Source organism: Melitaea cinxia, chromosome 25 (assembly GCF_905220565.1).
Source record: "Melitaea cinxia chromosome 25, ilMelCinx1.1, whole genome shotgun sequence".
In the NCBI taxonomy this organism is placed as follows: Eukaryota; Metazoa; Arthropoda; class Insecta; order Lepidoptera; family Nymphalidae; genus Melitaea; species Melitaea cinxia.
In genome coordinates this window covers 5,407,549-5,419,253 of record NC_059418.1, presented here as the reverse complement: position 1 = coordinate 5,419,253, position 11,705 = coordinate 5,407,549, and the positions used below count along the sequence as shown (strand labels likewise).

The 11,705-nt window shown below is 39.7% G+C and overlaps 1 protein-coding gene across 1 annotated transcript; it reads right to left on the bottom strand.

Moving 5' to 3' along the window:
* Positions 1–826: 826 nt before the first annotated feature.
* Positions 827–11,580, bottom strand: LOC123666044 (zinc finger protein 62-like). Its single transcript, XM_045600252.1, has 10 exons — positions 11,437–11,580; positions 9,369–9,506; positions 7,876–8,358; positions 7,532–7,714; positions 7,280–7,392; positions 5,805–5,915; positions 4,231–4,431; positions 3,191–3,302; positions 1,719–1,826; positions 827–1,027 (listed from the first exon to the last, which is right to left on the bottom strand). The coding sequence occupies exons 1-10, from the start codon at positions 11,578–11,580 to the stop codon at positions 842–844; spliced, it is 1,779 nt and encodes a 592-aa protein (XP_045456208.1). The 3' UTR covers positions 827–841.
* Between the last annotated feature and the right edge of the window lie 125 nt (positions 11,581–11,705).

The window sequence follows — 11,705 nt, the reverse complement described above, 5'->3', positions numbered from 1 at the left end:
ACTGTGACCAGAGCTTAGTAAAAAGAATACTCTGAGAATTGTGTCTGCAGTAAGTTGTCCATGTTTTATGAATTTTTTCCATAGGTCCTAACTCAAAAACAATTGGGTGGGTAGTTGCATAAAAATTGAATAAATAATCACGTTTCCTCTATATATCTATGTCAAAGTTTTGAAATTTATTTATTATTTATTATTACGATTCATTAGCTACATACATCAGTTCACGTTCACATATCATCATCATACAGCGCGTTCGGAAGCTCATTCATAGAAAATAAATAGTACAAAATATATTTACATTTTAACTTTTATTTTTACATCTTTTATCTACCATAATCAGCAGCAGCAAGTCAGGTGTAACATATAAGAAGCAAAATTACAAAAATAGGAAGCGTTGCTTTTGAGTGGCGTTAAGGTATCAAAATCATTAAATAAGGTTAAAAAATATATTCTCCATAGTACTCAATGACATGTTATGAAAAATGGAAGTCCCGAACAATTTTTGGTTTTCGTGTAGCATAAGGCTACCCTGCATTTTTCGCTTACGCTATGAGTGAATCCACGAACTTCAGGGACTTCATCAGCATCAAATTTTCATCAGCCCATGTGACTAGGGCCCGATCAGGTCTTGTCGAGGTGATTTTGTTGGCACATAATGATCAGGACCTTTGTGTTTTTGGTTGTTGTTTTAATTAGTTCTGCATGATCCCGAGCAGTGATATTTTGGCCTCCTTTAGTTACTCTTACGCGCAGGCGACGCCATGTTACTAATAAAATAAAACTTATAGATCAGTGGCGCAGTAGACAAGAGTAATGAAAGACGGTGTACGTTAATCGTTTATTAGCTCTGTACGGTCGTGCTGGGCGGGTTTGGGCGGGCGGCGGGCGGGTGAGGGCGGGCGGCGTGCACGCGGCGGCGGTGCGTGTAGAGCGAGGCGCGCTGGCGGAAGGCGCGGCCGCACAGCTCGCACGACAGCGGCCGCTCGCCCGAGTGGATCAGCTCGTGCTCGCTCAGGCTCTTCTTCTCCTGGGGTCGAACGTCCTACTTGTATTATAAGGTAGGCCACAGCAGGAAATCATCATCACTCATCATCGCTTCAACCTAATATAGTCCACTGCTGGACATAGGCCGCCACAAGTTCGCGCCAAAAATGGAGTGAACTCATGTGTTTTGCCCATAGTCACCACGCTGGGCAGGCGGGTTGGTGACCGCAGGGCTGGATTTATCGCACCGAATACGCTGCTGTGTACGGCCTGTGTATTTCAAACCCAGCAGTTAGATGGCTATTCCGCCATCGGTCGGCTTTTTAAGTTCCAAGGCGGTAGTGGAACTGTGTTATCTCTTAGTCGCCTCTTACGACATCCACGGGAAGAGAGGGGGTAGCACACAGCAGGAAATACTTTGGTCATAATCTGGAGCAGCCTGTCTTTTTTCAGAAGCATCACAAGAGCGTTGCCTACCCTACCCCCACTCTCCTAGCAGCTCCGGTCACCTTACTTACTTTACTTACGAACACAACCCTGCATGAGAGCACTGTTATTTTGGTGTGACCTTCTGTGAGTTCGAAGTACTTCCCCTAGTATTCCCTACTGTGTCCTATCTCATTCATTTCGACAATTTTATCTTAGAGAGTCTAATGTTCCAAACAAATAGAGAAACCAAGTATCTTAATAATAGAAGCAACAACGACAGCCCAAGTTAGTGTAACTCTACTCACACGAAATGCTTTTCCGCAAGTCTGACATATTTTGTCCTTCGCGTTTTCTTTGATGCCGTGATGCGTTCGTTTGACGTGACGTGTTATGCATCGAGGACTAGCCAGTGCCTACAAATAAAATACCGGAAAAATTTAGACAACATGTACATGTGAGGGGCGTTAAATGTAACCACATACTTCAGCCTGTAACAAACATCCCACTGCTGGGCATAGGCTTGTCTCTCCGTGTGGAAGGGTCTGAGCTTAATGCGCCACGCTCCAGTGCGGGTTGGCGGATTAGGTGTCTATGGTAACAACTGCTACAGACTGCTTAACGCGCTCTCCGAGGCACGGTGGGGAAACCCACAAGTACAGACAACCGGACTGGAAAGAAATATTTGTACAAAGACGAATACTATCCCGAGCGGGATTCGAAACCGAAATTGCCGGTTTGTGAGCACCCACACGCTGCACACTGCTACACAAGACCCAAGACCGATGTCAGGCGGCCACATATAATTCATACCAGTTCTAAGCTCTTTCCAAAAAAGTTATTCAAATAGAAGCAGTAGTTTAGTAGTAAACACTTCTATGTCCTGTCTTCTATACCCACAGTTTGTGGAAGACTGGAAGAAATCGCTCTTTTAGCGATAAGACCGCCTTTTGTACGCTTCAGCCTGTAATATCCCACTGTTGGGCATAGGCCTCTTTCCCCACGTAGGAGAAGGATCAGAGCTTAATCCACCACGCTGCTCCAATGCGGGTTGGCGGATATATTTCCTACTATGAGTAACGATCGCTATCAGGTGTATATGATAACAACCGGGACCGACGGCTTAACGTGCTCTCCGAGGCACAGTGGGGAGACCCACAAGGACTGCACAAACATCCAGACCACGGTAAACACCTGTATGGCCAATACAAATGTTTGTCATGTGCGTGGATCGAACCCGCAACCGCCAGCACAACGGGTACAATCCATGGCTGTGACCGCTGCGCCAACGCGGCGTCACACACACGCCTTTTGTACATCTTCCTCTCTTTTTTGTATCATTTAATGGTGTGTAAAAAAGAATATTATTATTATTAGTTTAATTTCAGTTCAAAAACGATATTGTTCCAAAGCCACTGCTTATACGAGGAGAGATCAAACAGTTAGCGGAATGGCGGGGTTAGCGAGGGTTAGCTTACTCATTTAGGTAGGTAGGCAGTGACTCATTGTTAGTATATATACCAAGTTATAGCCTAATCGCATCATTAGCTTTTGAGTTATCGACGATTAAACGAGTCAATCGAGAAGAAACTAGCCACTATGGTGAAAACTGAATATCGTGCCGTCATTAAGTTTCTCACCAAACTTACTAAATGCTTGTGTTCAGGTAACAGCCGAATAGTATAGCTAAATACTTTTTTTTAAAAGTAGTATTTACATGGAAATTATTAATGAAAATATATTGATATATTTTGGGTTATGTGACGAATAGTTGGTATACCTTATCACAGATGGGACATTTGTGCTGCGTCCTCCCCATGTGTTGGTAGTTGACGTGATCACGAAGTTCCGCTTGCGATCTGTAGCCCTTTTCGCACATCGTACACTTGTATCTAAAAGATAATAATATCGGTAAAGGTATGGCGTATGGGCGTATTTACCCTGAGGCCAAAAGATCCATGGCCCGGGGCGGCATTCTGCGAGGTGGCACAAGCCGAACATATTTATTAGGAATATAAAAAATTAATCGAAACATACTCCGGATATTTTCCCTTGACTTCGATTATTGTGTGGAATAATGGAATGGACAGTCGAATGGTTCGAAAAAGGTAAGCCGAAATATTTGGCTGAAAATAATAGATTATTTATTAACACATCCCTTAATACATACGCTGCCTTTTGCGCCTACCTTTTTTCTTAATTTACGGGGCGGCAAATTAAAATGGCCCGGGGCGCTGAATCTATTATTATTGTTGTATTGATTTATTAATATTATTATTGTATTGAAAATATTTTTTCTGCTACCACACACAAGCAAGCATATTCACCTGATGATAAGCCGTTTCCGTATCCTATGTATGTTTGTACCTTCGTGGTCTACACTGAGAGCCCTTAGAAGCTTATGGAATACTCTTTGTGCAACACATGGCACTTACCTATATCCGAATCTACAGACCGTGCGACAGACGGGTTCTTTAGCAGCACACAAGTAATGTTTTGTTTCGTGCTGTGGTTACGTCACGGTGGAAAACATCTATTAGGAACATTCGCACACCCCGAGAGCCGATTGTGGATCCGATCATCAATTTTTGATGGCTAAAATTCAATGACCACGACCGCTCCGTAAGGAAAGAGATGATGGTGGACTTGCACTCTGTACGCACACACGTGTCGTGTCGTATTATGTCGTGTCGTATCATGTCGTGTCGTATCATGTCGCGTCGTATCATGTCGCGTCGTATTATGTCGTGTCGTATCATGTCGCGTCGTATCATGTCGTGTCGTATCATGTCGCATCGTATCATATCGCGTCGCACTCACCTGCGCACGTCGGCGACGGCGTGCCGGCCGGCGTACTTGAGGTGGTTCTCGTAGGAGGCGCGCGACACGAAGCGCTTGTCGCAGGCGCGGCAGTGGTGCGGCGCGCGCGGCGCGTGCGTGCGCGCGTGCGCCGGCGCCAGGTCGGCGCGCACGAGCTTGCCGCACGCCGCGCACTGCTCGCGCGCCACGGAGCCGTGCACTCTGCGGGGCGCACCGTACGCCGTGAGCACTGGGCCCGGTTTGCATATTGAGAAACGATTCCTCTTGCTCGTGGGCCATGGAATAAGCAGTTTGTTTGCTCATTCGTTGGCGCAACGATCACGGCCATGGATTGTACCTGTTGCGCTGGCGGTTGCGCATTCGATCCCCGCATATGACATACATTTGTATTGGCCATACAGGTGTTTGCCGTGGTCTGGGTGTTTGTGCAATCCTTGTGGGTGCCTCGGAGAGCACGTTAAGCTGTCGGTCCCGGTTGTTATCATATACACCTGATAGCGATCATTACTCATAGTAGGGAATATATCCGCCAACCCGCATTGAAGCAGCGTGGTGGATTAAGCTCTGATCCTTCTCCTACTTGGGGAAAGAGGCCTATGCACAGTAGTGGGATATTACAAGCTGAAACGTAGTTGCTCATAGTCTGAGGAATATATGGTTCGTTTTTTTAGCGGGCAAGGAATGCATGGTCCGTTTTGCTAATGGGCCGAGGAATAAGCGGCTTGTTTAGCTCATGGCCCGAGGAATAAACGATTTTTTTGCTCATGGGTCTATTAATATACGATTCATTTGCTGAACGGCCGAATCAAAAATCGATTCGTTTTGCTGAGGGTCTTGAGCTGATACTAATTAAAAATCTGCACTATAAAGCGTTCGCTATTTATTTTTTTTAATAAACGTCTTACACTCAACGGCCCCACTAGAATTAACTCCTGTGTCAGTGGTCCGGAAATACAATACACAAGCACAAACGTCCTGACCACGGCAAACATCTGTATGGCAAATAAAAATGTTTGGCATGTGCGAGGATCGAACCCGCAACCGCTCACGCAACAGTAACAAACCAGTGATGTGACCGTTGCGCCAACGCGTCATCGTCTATTAGTTTTTGCGTCCACTTTCCGTCCTAGAAGCTTTCTTGATTTACAAGCTTTCCATTACAATAAAATATCTAAGAGTGGATAGATCATTCCTAACCTTCGCGGTACCAGACAAACTTTTTAAAATTGATGTACTAATATTTAATTTTTTAAGACGTCACAATCAAACGGAAAAGAGGGTATAAAAAGTGTGTCAGCTTCGACGCACGACTGGAATTTACTCCTTCAGATACTGTCTAAATAGGCACAAAAAGACTTATTAGTCTCAGAAGAAGATTAATACCATATCAAATGGTAAATAAATGTAATTCGTTAAGGAAATAAACTCCAAAAACAATCTTTCGTTTTTTTTTCGAAAAGGAAGAAGGTGTCCAAATATATTAATGTTCCAAAGGTCAATTCGAAATTTACATAACATATATTAACCACTTCTTTGATGTGGGTCACACGAGGTATAAGAAATCATATACTCACAGTTGATGCCTCTTGAGGGTATTTTTGAAAGCAAATTTCTTATCACAAGTGGAACACTTGAACCACTCTCTGTGAAACTTCTGTACGTGCTTGTATTTCTTATTTTTACTACTGTGGATACAAGCGAGAGGCATTTAATTAAACCACATAATATATTACATATATAGGATAAAAAATGCTGTGTGGGTACGGTAATAAAGAATATAGCGACCCCCTCTCTTCTCGTGGGTGTTGTAAGAGGCGACTAAGGGATAACACAGATCCACTACCACATTGAAACTTAATAATTGTGTTTGCTCGCAAACGAAAAAAAAAAACGATTCAATTACATCGACGAGTAATATAACGTAGATCGACGAAAAAATAGTCAAGTAACTGCGCGTTATCAATGATTACTCAAAAAGTAGTTATCAGATCTCAATAAAATTTATATGTGACCACATGACAAACATCAGCTTTCGATTAAATTAAAAATTATTAAAATCGGTACACCCAGTAAAAAGTTATTGCGGATTTTCAAGAAGTTCCCTCGATTTCTCTGAGATCCCATCATCAGATCCTGGTTTCCTTATCATGGTACTAAACTAAGGATATCTTCTTTCCAACAAAAAAAGAATTATCAAAATCGGTACACCAAGTAAAAAGTTATTGCGGATTTTCAAGAATTTCCATCAATTTCTCTGGGATCCCATCATCAGATCCTGGTTTCCTTATCATGGTACTAAACTTGGGATATCTCCTTTCCAACAAAAAAAGAATTATCAAAATCGGTACATCCAGTAGAAAGTTATGCGGTATAATACAACGTAGGTCGACGAAAAAAGCGTCAAGTAAAAACGCATTATTAGATATAGCTCGAAAAGTAGTTGTTAGACCTCAAATAAATGTAAATGGGACCAATTGGCACACACCACCTTTCGATTAAAAGAAAATTTGTCGAAATCGCTCCACCCAGTCAAAAGTTCTGATGTAACATACATAAAAAAAAAAAAAAAAAAATACAGTCGAATTGAGAACCTCCTCCTTTTTTGGAAGTCGGTTAAAAAGACGACCGATGGCGGGATAACTATCCTACTGTTGGCTTTGAAATACACAGGCCGAAGACGAGCAGCAGCGTTTTCGGTGCGACAAAGCCAGCCCTGCGGTCCCCAACCCGCCTGCCCAGCGTGGTGACTATGGGCAACACACATGAGTTCACACCATTTTGGTGCGAGCTTGTGGAAGCCTATGTCCAGCAGTGGACTGCGATAGACTGAAATGATGATGATAATGGTAGGACAAAAAAAAAAATCAGCCAAATAGAAGCAGTACTTAGCATAAGATAGGTTTACTAAATTTAAGGGTCCAGTTTAGTGCCCAGATCAGGAATCTATAGGCCTTAAAAAACCCATTTTTAGACAAATCTACAAAGATTTGTTCAAATTAATCTTACTTAATTCGTTGCACAAAATGATCCATTTTATTTAGCTACTTACTCAAAAATTTGATTGCACTCTGTACACGGCCAAACTGAAGGCGAGGTTTGATCTTTAGAAGCTTTCTTTCGTTTTAGCTTCGGTTCATTTGTTTTTGCTACTTTTTTCTTGATCTATGATAAAACAAACTGGTCGGTTATGATTTCTTTAAAATATTAGAGAATGAACTATTCCTCTATTCATTCAAATTTTTTGCAAGATCCAGATTCTGTTCTTACAAAAGACAACCTTGATATGTAAAAAAATACTTACTTTTTTCCAAGCCACGTCAATCGAATGTTCCACTTCTAAATGTCTTGCTAAATCTTGGATATTATATGACACATTGTCGCATACATTACAAATATACTTTTGGAAATGTTCATTTCTATGGTCTGCCAATTTCAACTCCTCTATATAAACCATACATATGTCACATTGTGTATGTCCTTCTTTCTGTAAGTATGGTTTTATTACTAGACTGCAGAAAATTGGATAATTGTATATATTTTTTTTGGTTCATTATTGCCACGATTAGGTTCGTATATAAGAAAAATTATATCCAAAAAAAAACAGAAGTGCACTGAATCAACTAGTAATAATATAAAAGATCTTACCGCTACATGTTGTTCTAAATTATGTCTTTCCAATTCATTATAATCATCAAAAGGTTCAACGCAAATCTCACATTTATTGGCTGCATTCAAATAACTATCTGATGACCTTTTTGTTTCTTTTCTATCCTCAACACTTTTAATAATTTCCTTGTACAACATTAAAACTGTAGTATAATTACTTTCATCAATTAAAACCTCTTTTGATTTAACATTTTTACTTTTTTCCCCTGCTAATTTCCTGCTAGTATTTTTTTCTAAATCATTATCGATTTTCAAAAGAGGTTCTCTATCACAAGTTGTGTTATTAATTTTTAAATTGCATAATGGAATGTCGTCATTGTCACTTTCTGTTTCAATAAAGTGTATATCCGGTCCGCAATCTATAAAATTGTCTTGAGTTTCATCGTTTCCGATATATTCTTTATTGTATGTTGTTTGGTGGTAGCGTGATAGTCGGGAGAGTGATAAGTTTTTTGATTTTAACTAAAATAAGAAATAAATGTAATTAAATTTATTTAAGGATTAATTAAAAAGAAGTGGTCTCCTCAAAACTTTTTGAACAGAAAATTTGTTGTCTGTAAAGTTGGTTTACGGACGATAGTTTAAGGTGACAACGTCATAGCAAAACATCTCGGACGCGTAGGCCAATCGAGTGGAAGAGAGATAGCTGCGTAGCAAGCGTACAATGAGCGTAACGGGACAATGAGTCATCTTTTTTTATGCATGCAGCCGTTGTTCATCGATTTTTTAGACATTGTCACATCAAAAATAGCAGATGTTGCTACTGAGGATTGGAAAAGCAAATGAATTCCTTTTAAACCAAGTCTAATATAATTTAAACTCTTAAAAGATAATTTAAATTATGTCCCTATTTCCGCCTATCACAAACTAGTTCATTTCAAAACATTGTCTTAAGAGCAAATGGGGTAAAACTAGCTTTAATAAGTTTTACTTCGTGCTGTCGAAACATAAAGAAAGAAAAAAAAAGAAATTACTGTGCTTTAGACCACACGACTGAAGTAAAACACCAACTACAGTTCAAAGATTTTGTTTTTTATGTGAAAATTAATAAATACTAAAAAATGTGCAAACTTGGTTTACAAGATAAGAGCTATAATTGCAAAATTCTGCATCAATTTATACCCAACATAGCTAAGAAAGCGTAACGCAACGTAGCGATGACTTTTCACGTAAAAGAAAACCGCTTCAAAATTGGTTCATAATTTCCAGAGCTATGATACTACAGACAGACATAAGTGTGAAAATTATAACATGCCTTTTTTGCATCGGGGGTTAAAAAACTAAAAAAAAAAAACGAGCGTTCTTTAGACCACACGACTAAAGTAATACTTCTTTAGTTCCATCTAACATATATCTCCCTCTCAACTTCCGTTCGTCTCGCCCGATCGCACTTTTCGTAACGCTCTCGTCACGCATTCACCGGCTTACACCTCAAGTCAACACTACAAAAAGGAAGCTTGAAAGCAACTTACATTAATTTTACCATCAGTGATGTTGGTCAGCTGCTTCTGAGCCACACAAGCTTGATTCCGAAACTCACAGAGTTTGCTCATCAAAGCCTTACATTCCCAGCATATGTATAGATTTACTGCATCTTTATGAAACAAAGCCTACAAATAACATTCTTTATTATTATTAAACAAGTTTAAGTGTTATATATGTATAGGAGAGAATGAGACAGATTACGTTACTGGTCTAAACACGTGAGCGAAGAATTTTGCATGGCGCTTACGACCTTTTTTACACCGTGATCATCGTCGGTAGAACAAATCACAACAGCCTACCTTCTAATGATGATAAAGTTGCATAAGATATTAGTAAGGGATAACACAGTTCCACCACCACCTTGGAACTTATAAAGCCGACCGATGGCGGGATAACCATCCAACTGCTGGCTTTGAAATACACAGGTCGAAGACGGGCAGCAGTGTCTTCGGTGCGACAAAGCCAGTACTGCGGTCACCAACCCGCCTGCCCAGCGTGGTGACTATGGGCAAAACACATGAGTTCACATTATTTTTGGCGTAAACTTGTGGAGGCCTATGTCCAGCAGTGGACTGTATAGGCTGTAATGATGATGATGATGATGATGATGATGATGATGATGATGGTGATGGTGATGATGATGATGATGATAATGAAGATGATGATGATTATGATGATGTTGATGGTGATGATGATGATGATGATGATGATGATGATGATGATGATGATGATGATGATGATATTACATTAATTTAAACTTTTTTTGAAGTGAAACTTATTTAGAATCGTTGTGATTTGAAACTCGCTAAAACGAAAATGCGTCACGATAAAGAAACATAAATGTATAGGAGAATGAGAAACAATACATTACACAGTATTTTCTATTCTCGGTGAAAAAAATCTTTCTTAGGCTACTTTTCAGAAGTTTCACGTCTGCCCTGTGTGAATTCCACACAAAGACTTTTTTTTAAATAAAGAAGCGTACCCCTAGCATATACACGCCTGCAGGATGCAACATAAGAAGCATTGCATGCATGATACCAACCCTACCCCTACCCTTCCCAGGAGCTCTGCAAACACTACTTAAGAGTAGTTTTATTTAGCCGTGATCTCCTGCAAAGTTGAGGTACTTATAGTCGAGCTAGTTCAAAGTTTAGCGATACAGGTACTGGCCAGTACGTCAATTATGAATATAACAATCAATGATTATAATCTTTGAGCATCAAAAGTTAATCAACATCAATAACTGCGGTTACATTCTTGCATATGTGTATTGTATATTTTTGTAATATCCAATACCACTTTCCAGCAGTGTTGTTTTCCTGTGGTGAGTAAGGTGACAACAGCTCCTGGACAGAGTCGGTAGGGTCGGCAGGTCCTTAGGGTCGCCAACATGTTTGCGTTGCTTCTCGTATTGCAGGTGTCTAATAAGGTAAAGTAATTGCTTACCATCAGGTGAACAGTACGCTTATTTGCCGACATATCTGTATAAATATAAAATTCAAAAAGTGCCTTTAAAGATTTTTAGAATAACGTAATTTTGATTATGTTTTCCAAGAGAACTAAGTTTTGCTTGAATCAAGCTGTGTCTGATGGCTGAGGAACTCAATTTAGTTTCAGCAAAAGATCTTTTAAGTAATAGGTATGATTTAAAAAGGAATTATACTTATTTAGCAAGGTTCAATATTTTCTTCTATTAGACTGGCTTTGTACATCCTTTTTCATTGTACTATTTTTAGTTTTGTTAGAATGGTGTACAATAAAGAGTATTATTATACGAAGGAAATTGCATGTGTGTGGTCGCGTTTTTCTTCTCTTACGTCTCTTCAGAGTGTCTTCGAGGTCATATAAACTTATAGTCCCAGTTTTTGGAATAAACATTGGATAACAACGTAAGCTCTTGTAAGAAATAGTAAGAAGAGCACAGGGGCCTTTTAAATGGGTTTTTAAAAAAATCTAGAGAAAAAATTGCATAGTTCTTATACAAAAATCTTACTTTTTTTTTAAATGTTTTTTACTGTTTGCCCTTCTGGCCTTTACAGTTTATAAACTCACCTCGTAAGCATCCAAGTCATATGATAGCAGGAAAAACAATTTGTTAACACCGTCGTGCACTCGACTGAGCTGTGCTAACTTCCTATCGACGCTTAAACATGTACAACAGATACTTTTTAACGATACTTCTGAATCATCGTCCATTGTTTGTAATAATATTTATTTACTATTATCCAACGGCATTCAATTCTTTAGCCTATATTATAAATAAATAAAGTTTTAAAGTTTATTTATACAATAATGAATAATATAATAATAATGGGAACGCA